This window comes from Hippocampus comes, unplaced genomic scaffold, assembly GCF_001891065.2.
Source record: "Hippocampus comes isolate QL1 unplaced genomic scaffold, H_comes_QL1_v1.1 scaffold142, whole genome shotgun sequence".
NCBI classification, from domain to species: domain Eukaryota; kingdom Metazoa; phylum Chordata; class Actinopteri; order Syngnathiformes; family Syngnathidae; genus Hippocampus; species Hippocampus comes.
In genome coordinates this window covers 322,327-334,542 of record NW_017805482.1, presented here as the reverse complement: position 1 = coordinate 334,542, position 12,216 = coordinate 322,327, and the positions used below count along the sequence as shown (strand labels likewise).

The 12,216-nt window shown below is 46.4% G+C and overlaps 1 protein-coding gene across 2 annotated transcripts in view; it reads left to right on the top strand.

Moving 5' to 3' along the window:
- The first annotated feature begins 7 nt into the window (after positions 1–7).
- The window catches only part of smad6b (SMAD family member 6b), a 34,718-nt gene continuing 22,509 nt past the window's right edge, over positions 8–12,216 (top strand). The window contains exons 1-3 of one of the 2 annotated variants that reach the window (XM_019875999.1): positions 8–1,099; positions 4,383–4,439; positions 4,911–4,988. In XM_019875999.1, coding sequence (XP_019731558.1) covers positions 331–1,099; positions 4,383–4,439; positions 4,911–4,988 — 904 coding nt within the window. In that variant the 5' untranslated portion in view covers positions 8–330. The remainder of the gene's footprint in view (positions 1,100–4,382; positions 4,440–4,910; positions 4,989–12,216) is intronic. The other variant, XM_019876000.1, reaches the window with a different exon arrangement.

The window sequence follows — 12,216 nt, the reverse complement described above, 5'->3', positions numbered from 1 at the left end:
AATGATGGACTCCAGGTCTTTTGCGGTGTTTTTCGCTGACTTCTAACCCACTTGACCACGCGCTTTTCTCCCCCCCCTTTTTTTTTTATTTGGTTGCATTATGCTCGGAATGTGGCGTTTGGTCGCTAACGTTATTGTCGCGCGCGTAGACGCAAGCGGTGCGCCGTGCATCTAATGTTGCCGTTTGGCCAGCAGTGCTTGTCGGTCGGCTGTGCATGCCTTGCACGGCGTTTCGCTCACTTCTTCATGTTGAGTGCGTGCAACGTTGGGACAGCCTTACACGAGTAAACCCCCACCCCCCCGACCCCGAATAGATAGTCAAGTTGTCGTATGTTCAGGACGAAACGCTCAGGTCTTGTGCGGCGACTCTGGAGAAGCCGTTTGATTCCAGATAAAGAGAGGGACGACGGAAATGGCCAAACAAGCGAGGGGTGCAGGGACGATGCGTTCGCGAACAACCCGCAGAAGATTCCCAAAACGGAGTTCCGACCGGTGACCCCCGGCGGGTCTTTCGTCGGCGACGCCGGGGGCCCCGTGGAAGTGGTGGACCAAGATGGGTGCGCGGGTTGCGTGCAGGACCAGCGGGGTCCCCGCTCCGCGCAGGACAGCGACTCCAGGACGGTGACGTGCTGCTTATTTAAAGAGCGTGACCACTCCGAGCTCAGGGCTCCAGAGGCGGCCCCGGGTAGCAGGGACTTCGGGTCGTGCCACTTGGCGTTCAGGGGCCTCGGTCAGCGGGACGCCGGCTCCCCCGAGGCCGGCCAGGAGGCGATGCCGCGCACAGTGCACGAACAAGAACTCAAGTTGGCCACGCACTCGCTTCTAAAAAAGCTCAAGGAGAAGGCGCTGGATACTTTATTGGAGGCGGTGGAGTCTAAAGGCGGCCTCCCCAGCGACTGTGTCCTTGTGTCCCGGACTGAGCTGAGACTGGGTGGCCATGCGGCTTCCCCGCAGCTGCTTGTGTGTAAACTGTACCGCTGGTCCGACCTCCAGCACCCGGCCCAGCTCAAACCGCTCTGTGAGTGTAAGAGCTTTTGGGGCCCGGACAGTCCAACTGTATGCTGCAACCCTTATCACTACAGCCGCCTTTGTGGGCCAGGTAAGAACTCCTCTCGCTCATCCATGCGTGCGCAATTATCTACAGTAGTGCTTCACAAACCTTTCTACACCAAGTACCACAACCAAAAATGAAATACAGTACTGCCAACACTGAAATACAGTCGGGTAGTAGGTGCAAGTGTTCATCAAAAAAAAAAAAAAAACGGGACTCTGGGTTTTATTCCCTAAAAATAAGTATTGTTAGCATGATGCACAGTTTGAGCATTAACACCGCCCTTAAATCTAAGTATGAAAAAAATGACTTTTACTCTGCAGTTGCCGAACGAAATGTTAATAAAACAGCTGTAAAACATTAAATACTAATGTATTGGTATTCAAATTTGAATCCAACTTCGCCGTAATAAACAATTTTGTACAATTAAAGCTACTGTAAGACCATGCACAGTTTGAACATTTAATTCAGTGATACTTTTGTCTACCACTAGAGGGAGCCCACCAGTAGTACAGAATTACTGATCTGGAGCAGTGTTTAGTGTTTTTGAGCCAAGGAACATATTTTACGTTCTCGGGGCACACCATCACACAAAAATACGTATTCATGTGCATTGCCATCTAGTAGAATGTCATTTCATTATTTGACCTGCCACTTTAATATGGCATTGGCATAAATGGAGGAACCAAGATACATTACTTGCCGTAGATAAATCATTGGTGGACCAATGACATGAAATTGGATCGTTTCCAACAGCTCACCTGATGATATCTCATGGCACATTGTTTGGGAATCACTCATCTATATCTCAAATTTACGTATCTTTTGTACCTTAATTCATATGAACACACCTGATTTACAATTTTTCGTGGCAGACAGCCACTTTTTATCAGAAAATACAAAATAACCGCTCCTAATCTTGCATTATTACTCTTATGAATTTTGATGACACGTGAACTAACTTGTCTTCGCTAACTGAAGCATCACTGATTATTCTCATCACCTCTTTGCCCAAAGCGAACAATAACAATCTCACAGGAATAAAACCGGTAGATTTTAAGTGTCAATTTACTCTGCGTCTCCCAAATTCTATTGAAGTTATTCAGATGGGGATCTTTTTTTTTTTGTCTTCTTGGCTTTTTTTGTCTTCTGGCTAATGTGAATGTTCCGTCAACTTGTGTACTGCCTTGAAGTAAAGGATTTTGCCAGTATATGTACCAGAACGTCACTCACGCTGGCCTGTGACATATCGGCCTCACAATGACGCCGTGTGTTTGCCTCTTCCCGAAAAAATTCATGTTTTCATTGCATCCGTTCACTCGTGTCTGACTTTAGACTCTCTAACATGTGAGTCGTTTGGATTTCTGTATGTTATTCCCAACTTTTGTTGAAGTCAATTCCATTGAACGACCAGAATTATCATACTAATTGTATTTAGGAGAACCTCGGGCTATTGTGCAACCGTCGTGGGGCTCCTTGACTTATTGGAAACATTAAACGTCAGGCAGCGGGCAAGCCTGCATTTTGGCGAAACCCCCAACACCGGGGCCACTTGACCCCTCCGACGCCATGACAACGCACACTATCATGTGCAAAGATGCCAAGTGTCAGTATTTCTGTCTCCTCTTTGGCACAGGAGGTGGATTTTCCATAACATCCATGTTTACAAGCCAGCTGGCTGCTTTCGGCTCTTCAAAGGCATGCGTGCAACGATATCAAATTAAATGCAGGTCCTTTGTTGTGCACACACATACACACACAAAAAAAACAACGATTGGGTGTTTTTGTATTGTTTTTTGAGTCAATGACTTTAAAAAGACAAAGGTGGGAATGTCTTTCCTCTTGTCTTGTTGTCAATTTGCTTCCCCTCTAAAAAAAATAAAAAAACGGGAGCTGGATTTCACATGACACATTTCAGGTCCCGGGCTCGTAGTAGACATAGCTCACATGCGTTCATGCGTGGCCCGATAGAGATGGTATTTCTTTCATGCTATTCAAGGCCCAACTTTTGAATCCATATCTTAATCACTGGCTTGGACCTTGTTTGGGAATTGTAAAGTAAGATTCATCCGATTTGGAGATACAAGGGCTCTGTAAATTCTTCTCAAACCGAAAAGTCTTTTCAAGAAGATTTGAAATGGATTAAATTTTTTTTTTTTTCTCCCGCCTTTGTATTTGTTCGGGCATTGTACATTTCTAATGAGATCCGTTTCAAGTTGCGCCTTTAAAAGCCCTTTTGTCCTAAGAGGTCCCCCTCATGCGATTTAGGTGGAGGAGTGGTGATAATATAAAGTTTGCATACGACTGGCGCCAGACTGACTCGCCGTGTATATGACTGAGCTCAGATCCTGGCAATTACTGCCGCCACTCTTAAAGGACCTGCTGCCATTATGCGTTTCTCTCCTTCCCTCTTTTCCGTGGTGCAAGGTCATACACTTTCCTCCCTGCCCTCCTTGTGCAAAGAACTCTCCTAATTTCTCTTCTTTACATAAGACGAAATCATCCTGTCAGAAAAAAAAGCTCACGTTTACTTTCGGCGTCTGCCACCGCTCTTCCTGTAAGTTTATATTAAACACTGGCGCCGTTAGCGTATTAGCGCTCGGGGTGTTTTGGATCAAGACGTCGTTTGTCTTGTTTAATAGTGAAATTTTTATAAGCGCGACTGTTGTACATCATGTTCACATTTTGATTACCACTGTAATGCCTACACACAAAACTACGATATTAGATTAGCCGTGCACACAATTAGAATTCTACACTACAAGGTTTCTATTGGATCTTATTCGTGGCTCTGATTGTTTTTTGCCACACGTGCAAAGAAGCTTGTATAAAATTAGGATCATGTCCCAATTTTACAAAGATATACGCGGGTACTCCCGAAGGCCTGGCCGACACTATTTATTTTTTCTTTTTTGTTGGCCGCTGACAGTATGTGGCAGAATAAAATTCCGCTAACGAATTAATTAGCCGATAAAATAACTTTTTTTTTTGTGGTCCATTAATGCGTACAATAAGAAAGGTATTGATGACAGGCATCGCATTTGACTGTTTTACATAACTTTTTCCTTTAATATTTGTTTAAACTTTACAAGTGAGAGTAAACTCAACAAAAGTCTCCCTATTTTTTCCCTTTTTTTGGGTGGGGGTGATTGTCATTATTCGTCCTACAATGTAATTAATCGATCAGGCCCCGGCGTACACACCAAGGCTCTATGACAACAAACCTTATAGCTGTTGTCGAAACATAAACACACGCAGGTTGTATTTTATTCGACTTAAATACTTCATATATGGCATTGCTGTGTTTAACATCATGGATTTCATTTTGCAGAGTCACCCCCACCTCCATATTCGAGGCTCTCCCCTAATGAAGAACACAAGCCACTGGGTAAGTGACTCAGCCTCAGCCTCGCATGCCAACGCATGTCTTAATATACCTCTCACTCCTCAGCCTTGTTCTACAAACGACTTTATCAAGTTGTTTCAATCACGACTTTTATACAATTTAAACCCAAAAAGCGCCCGGGCCAGTCTCCTCCCATGCATCCGTTTTTTTCAAAAAGCGTGGCTTTAATGGCGCCGCGGTGAGTGCCTGCGCCTCGTATGGGCCGCCGGGCCGGCTAGCGCGAGACCAGCTGAGCGTTCTGGAAGCACTTGTAAGGGGGATGTCATCAGTTAAAGCCTGTTAGGGAGCCTGTGCTGTTATCTATTATGGGATGAAACTAATAGTCTTTAGTGGATGGGGAACATGATATTGACACCGGCAATGATGAATAGTAGCAGGAGAACGCCTGGAGCAACATTGCAGGGAGGCTGATGCACCTAATGAGGGGGCTAATTCCTCTTTCCTTCCCTGCAGACCTGTCAGACTCCACATTGTCTTACACTGAAACGGAGGCAGCCAGCTCACCCAACGTCACTCTGGGGGAATTCTCAGGTGGGTGTGCTCCTCCAACTGCCGTCAGTCTCCAAAGAAGGAGTTTGTTTTGGAAACTGTTCATAACGATTACCAGAAAAGAGAAAAAAAACAAAACCATCTGTACAGTTGAACAGGACAGTATTAAGTTATTTATCCGAGAAAGAATTGAGCGTGCCAAGGAAATTGATTCCGGTGACTTTGGAAAGAATCTCTAAATATGTGTGATTTGTGTGGTTGGTTGTGTAAGTGGTGCAATCTTTTTGATATTTTTTTGAGATTTTGTGTATTTTGTTCAAGTCTTAATATTATATGATTGTATATTGTATGGGCGGCCCGGTGGGCCAGTGGTTAGCACGTCGACCTCACAGTGCAGAGGTACCGGGTTCAATTCCAGCTGCGGCCTCCCTGTGTGCAGTTTGCATGCTCTCCCCTGGCCTGCGTGGGTTTTCTCCGGGTACTCCGGTTTCCTCCCACATTCCAAAAACATGCATGGCAGGCTGATTGAACACTCCAAATTGTCTCTTGGTGTGAGTGTGAGCTCAGACGGTTGTTCGTCTCTGTGTGCCCTAAAACATGCATGGCAGGCTGATTGAACACTCCAAATTGTCTCTTGGTGTGAGTGTGAGTGTGAGCTCAGACGGTTGTTCGTCTCTGTGTGCCCTGCGATTGGCTGGCAACCGGTTCAGGGTGTCCCCTGCCTACTACCCGAAGACAGCTGGGATGGGCTCCAGCACCCCCCGCGACCCTTGTGAGGATAAGCGCATCGGAAAATGAATGAACGTATGTTATATGTGGTGAGCATAGTTCCAAGTGCTAAACTTCATCCAAACTCTTGTGGACCACTACTAAGAGAGTGAAACGCACAGGGCCCAATTGCCTGACACCGATTTGTGTGTCTAAAGTCACATTTTGCAAAAGAAAGCATCATAGTTCTTTACGGTGTGCACCTTGACAACAACAGGTCAGAACAGTATTTGGCCCAGCTGCTGAGCAGGTGTGAATGAATGCAGCAACTGACCAGGTTTCATTTTGGCCTTGTGTTTTATTCCTTCTCATTAAAAGCTATTAAGAGCGTGAGCTGCCCAGATAAAGGTTTCATTCTAAGTAGCCGTTCCACAGGGTGTGCGGGCCTCCCCACCCTCTGTTTTCCTTTCAGAAATATTTGAGTGGGATAAAAAGCGTAATAAGAGCCGGGGGCTCATTCAGAAAGACACTCACGCACGCAGAACTTGGACACATGCGTGCGTGCAAACGTACGAGAGTCATTCTAGTGTTGCCGTCGTGGAAGGGAGGCTTGCGGGGGGCAAACCGCCAAAGGAAGTGATTGAAGCAAACAGACTGTCCTCTGATTTGAAATGAAACACGCCTTTCTGGTGACAGCGTGAGCTCACAAACCCGTCACCCCACCCGCCCGTCTCCGTACCAGCGCCGCGGGCGGCGTCACATCAACAGGGAGTACGTGCGAGCCCTCATTTTGACGTTTTGCTCGGGAGCACATTCATCGGAGGGTTGAGTAGCTGCTTACCTGGCAGGGAAGTATTCCGTCAGAGAGGCCTCGCTGCTCCTCTGGTCGACGGCTGTCACCACCCAGTGTGGCCCAGTGAGGCGACACTCCCTGAGTCAACAAATGAGGGGCTTGTCAGAGCGTGCACCACAATTCCTGTGAGACTGTGGTGAGCAGGGAGTCGCTAGACACGCGAGGCTTTGGTTTCTTTCCTACTGTGTTGCCGCTAGCGCGGGCCGCACTCGGGTGAGAGGCTGACCAGTGGACCAGAAGGTGGTGTTTTTTTCCGTGCTGTGCGCTAATTATTGAAGCCGCCCTGGCTTCCATCGTGTGTTTCAGCTTTGAGACTAAGGCTAAACGTGCGGCTTGTTTTTAACATGCACGGGCAAGCAATGTTCCCCGCGATGAGTCGGTTATGATTGAACAAGACATTTTTACAAAAGAATAGTAGGAGACAACAAGCAGCAGTTTGGCATCGTGAGCAAATGTTCCAAAAAAAAATCTGCAAGCTGTTGAATAACACCCCCACTTGAACTTCACTGTCAAACCAAACAAAGCACAGAGAAATACAGGTTGGGCATTGAAAACAACTGCATAACTTCCCCGAGCTTAATGCTAACACATAATGAGAACCGCCTTAGTTGGGCGAATGATAATAGTCAGGGTTATAACGCTTGAAAGAAATGGAAAAAAAACAAAACGGTTGTTTGAACACAAACGGTGCAGCAACACTTGTAGATGGACAGTCTAACAACACGCACCGGCGTAGATTCTTTATCCTCTGTGACACACGACTAATATTACTGCAGGTTACTGACAAGAATTAAGTGAACGTCTTCAGTTGTCTCTGAGACTGTTATAATGCTGCAGTGAATTAATCATGATGCACAAACTGTCTTATTATTTACGTTCGTTTAATACAGAATGCTTTCATTACGTTTGTGATTGTATCATAACATGATAATATGGGACCAAATAGAGTTACCGTGCATGTTGTCTGAAGGGCGATAATCATGTCAGTATTCACTACATACAGTATATAAGAAAGTGATGCATTATTCAATGAAAAACAAGGAACATGTGAAAATGTTCTTCTTTGCCTTTTCAACTAAACTTTAAATAAATATCTTAGATCAGGCTGGCTATCTGCCTTGGCACAAAAAACGCTTTTCTCCAGTCACCACCCCCGCGCAGCCCACACACAGACACGCATTACATGGAGAATGTTTTATTTGGTTTTTTTTTCCATGTACTCCTGCAAACAAACAAACAGATTAAAACATAACCTCCCCAGTGGAGCTAATGATGTAAAATATCATCAGGAGACTCGAGGAAGTCTCCATCGTTTATCACTGAGTTATACTGATTACAGAGACTTCAGACAAAGTGCCGTCTCCCACACAGCTCAACTCACTCCAACCTCCAGGGTCGCCGTGCATATTGTCAAGTCATCGTACATTTAGCATGTTGCTGACCTGGAAATCACACTCCATGTGATCCGCCCCGCAGCTCGCCTCGAGAGCGTGCGTGGTGCTTGTATGGGAGCCAGACTCCAAACCCTGACAGAGGAACAAGTAAACACGAGTGGGTGGGGTGTAATGTGTGGAATAATCAAACCCAGCGTGCGAGCCGGAGCCACAGAAATGATAGATGTGCATTCCTCCGTGTCACACAATTGAAACACATTAGAAATGGTTCCGTCAGATTTTTTTTTCCAAATCATTTGCATCATTTTATGCCCTCACGCGACAAAACATTCATGTCAAATTTCCGTTCACGTCACTGATATATCCTTCGTCTTTACTGGTGCGTACGTCATTAAGAAGCATCAAAGACCGTGTGGCCGTTATCAATATCTCAGGCTTGCGCTGCTATCTTTAGCCAATATGTGCTCATAGCCATCTGGAGCATTCTCAGCGTTTTATTTAAACATGGCTGCGTCACATTGTGGGAGAAAGAAAGCCTCCACCAGACGCTCTGGGATGTCTGTTTACGTCAGGTCGACTTGGGAGCCTGCGCACGCATAGTATGCTGCGTGCGTATGTCTGTGTGTGCCTTGGCCTGCGATGCCCCCCTCCTACCCCCTCATGTGTGCCCGCACACCTGTTTCCTCAGCGCCCGGGACTCGTCGTGTGCACATCAGAATGAAGGCCTTTGAAGCAAGCCTCATTGCTTCCTGTATGACTGTCCGAGGGCCGCCGGCTCCTACGCATTCACTTTATTATGGCACTCTCATTCAGGGAAAACTTGATTTCACCAGCTGGATTTCTCCTGGTGATAGACAATTCCCTGGCAAAGCCCTTGGAAGCGGAGCTTAACAGATGTGAGTGCGGACTGAATGGGGAGGCACCTTCTTCCATGCATTGTTATTACAGTACTTGTGAACACATTGACCCGTTATTCATGACCCATGTACGGTGGCATTATACATATACAGTGCGACCTTGAGTTACCAGTACCCCGAATTACGATTCATTTCCATTTCCAGGCCAAAATTTTAGTTTTGGTCATCCTCGGATAAGCTTGAGGCAAGTACTGCAAATTTTTAAAAAGGAGTCATTAAGATACTGTAATGCCCTCACATGTGGGCAAGGAGAGCTGCACTCACGGATGCATTTTCACGTTGACTCACGGGTAAAACAGAAATCAAAAATGAGAACGCTTGCAAGGAGCTGCTAGGTCTCGGCCACTCCCAGATGCTCACATGCAGACTAACAGCAGCTTCACTCCCTAGGCCACGCCCCTTAAAGGCACACAGTCAACACACAACTAGCACATACAGTAATAGCACTTTTTATAACCCAGTTCATTTCTTTACTTTTCTCTTATATTGTTTATTTGGTAACAGTATCAGACCTTATTTCAAGGTATCTGGTACTCTTGAAAGCTGCAGATACCAGCTACCGATACTTAAGGCAAAAATAATCATCCTCCTTGCCAGTAGTTGGCATTGCATGACAGTAGTTTGAATCAGTGACGAATCAGAATGTGCGTCAGAAAGAAAGGTCTTTTTTCCCCGCAATTATCTGTCACTATGTTAATTGGAATTTCATACACAGTATCAAAAGTAACGGTGAGTACTTCGACTAAATACTCGTACTACACTGAAAAAAGAAGATCCATTGAATTTACTTAGTTTGAACTGGTCCATCGCTTTCACGTGATTCAAATATGGTAAACCGAGGTCATTTTCCTAACGACATCTGTTAGTTGCGCACATTTTAATCTCGTGCAATGTAGAATCAAGTATTTTTTTCGGTGCACTATCATGTGAAAAAAGTGGAAGTGAACATCATTGAGAACATTAAAGCAATTGTGTTTTAGAATTAAAATATGACTTTTTTTTTGTAGACATGCCATCATTGTGTTCGTGTAAAGGCAAACAATATTTACGATCAATGAATGATGTAATCCTTCTAACTCGTTCCTGCTTTAGACTACTGTTATATCGTGGCTCCAGTCTGCCTACATTCTTCCGTCATCACAGGTTGTGTGCCCAATCAAGCCAAGGAATTTGTCAGCATAACACCGTACGCACGCACACGCACTCAGGCTGCTGTGACTGCAGGGGCTCCCTCGCATTTACAGGGGGGGTCACGTGACCAGAACATACAAAGTGACCCGAGGCACTGTCCTTTTTGCCTTCTTTTCTTCCCCTTCCTGAGAGTGTCGGAAAGTTGGACAGAAGAAGCGGAAAGACGTTGTGTACATAGGACGGCCTCTTCCCTGTAATGCACGCTTATTAGAGGGCATCCGTAGTCTAAGGTTCCCACGCAGTCATCATTCCACTTTCGAAACAAGATGCCAGCCTGTCTCTGGAGCAAAGGCACTTTTATCAAGCCCACTCATGTCATGACTGCAATGCAAATTGGGATAGTCTTCATGTTTGATTGATCGTGTAGTGTGCAGGTGCTGAGACCACTCATAGCTCTTGTTTATTACCCATTATGGATTTTATTTCATCGTCATTCTTAAGATCTTACACATTTGCATTCGTGGACATGCAAGTGCTAAAACCCCCCCAAAAAATGGTGTAATAAAAGCCAGGAGGCGCGTGACTCTCTACGGTATGTCTGGTATAGTGGCACGCTTTGGAGAATGTGGCTTTAATAATAATAATAATAATAATACATTACATTTATAAGCGCCTTTCAAAACACTCAAGGACACTTTACAATCAAAACAAGAACAATAAAACCACAGATAAAATTATAAATAATAAAAGGAGAGATGAATTTAAACTGAATTTAGCGACTCGAAATAGTTGACGCCGGCAACATCGCCACCACAAGGAGCACCAGCTGACCCAGCCAGGCCGGCCAACACGCCGTGGTCCGCGGATTGGCCGCTATTTCTGCCGCTGTCTCATTGTGGCCGACGGGAGGACGACCAGAGGAGGTGATGACCCTGGAGCCATCGAGGTGGAAGCCCCGACGAGATCCACGGCGGATGCCCCTCCGGGAAGGACGAGGAGCGACGCCCGGGAAACGGTGCAACGCAGGCGGGGAGCCCGATCACCGGAAGCGGAGCCCAAGAAGGGCTGAGCACCGCAGCGTCCCCCCACGGGCAGACGGAGGAGCGACAGGACACACAGCAGCGTAGCCCAGACACAGGCCCCGTCGACCCCCACCACGGGGCGCAGAGGGGCGGAGAAGGCACGGAGCACCGTCCGACAGCCGAACAGGCAGGACGCCGCGACAGCGCGACCGAGGACAACCGTGCGACGACCGACGGTCCAAAACCACAACGAATTGCGACAGGAGAGGAGGGTTTCTCCCATGACGAGAGTAAACCGTAAAAAAAAACGTAAAACAAACGCTAAAAAAGAATAATAGCGGGTGAGCAGCGGCAGCCAGACGTGCCAGCGTTCACTCAACCCGGAAGTGACCCGGAAGTTTTTGACCTCCGTCTCAATGCATGTGATGAGTCTCTCGGTTGACGGTTCACCCAACACAACTACGAGTGCGCGTGCTACTTTGTCTAGCATCTTTCTTAGATCGATGCGTAACTACATGTTTGAGCCACAAAATGTATCCATTTGTCACAACAACGAAGCTCTCTAAAGGGGTGACGCCAGCAGGAAGGCCCTGTCCACACGGTGTCTGTCAAGTTGGACTTGTTACGGTTTTTTTTTTAACTTCTCTCCGAGACGTGCACACACTGATGGCGAACAACGAGGCACTCTAAAGCGGCGACACCAGCCCAAAGCCCTCGTCCGCATACTGGCTATCCACTTCGCCCTCTTCACTCTTATGACTTTCTCTGCACGACATGCACGCGCTCACGGCTGACGACAAGGCACTCTAAACCAGGGGTCCCCAACCTTTTTTGCCCCACGGACCGGTTTAAGTCAGACAATATTTTCAGGGACCGGCATTTAAGGTGTGGCGGAATTAATACAACAAAATAATATGGTATGAGCTGCATGAAAACTGTGGTGTTTTCGAAATATAATAATAAACACAAGGAGCGTCTAATCTGGTCGCAACACTCTTATCGCTCTGGTAATGTTTAATGCCTTCAAAATACGATACAACGCAAATTCAAAGTGCATGAAAATGACGACTCACCACAGCCCCGAGCTTGATTTTCTGCAATCAGACAGTCCCATCTCGGGGTAATAGGAGACAATGACACCTCAAGTGTGTGGTTTATGTCCAGTCTACTTCGTAATTTTGTTTTCGTCGCCGTTGCTGCAGAAACCCCCCCGACTCACACAGGTAGGATGTCGGAAATAGCAAC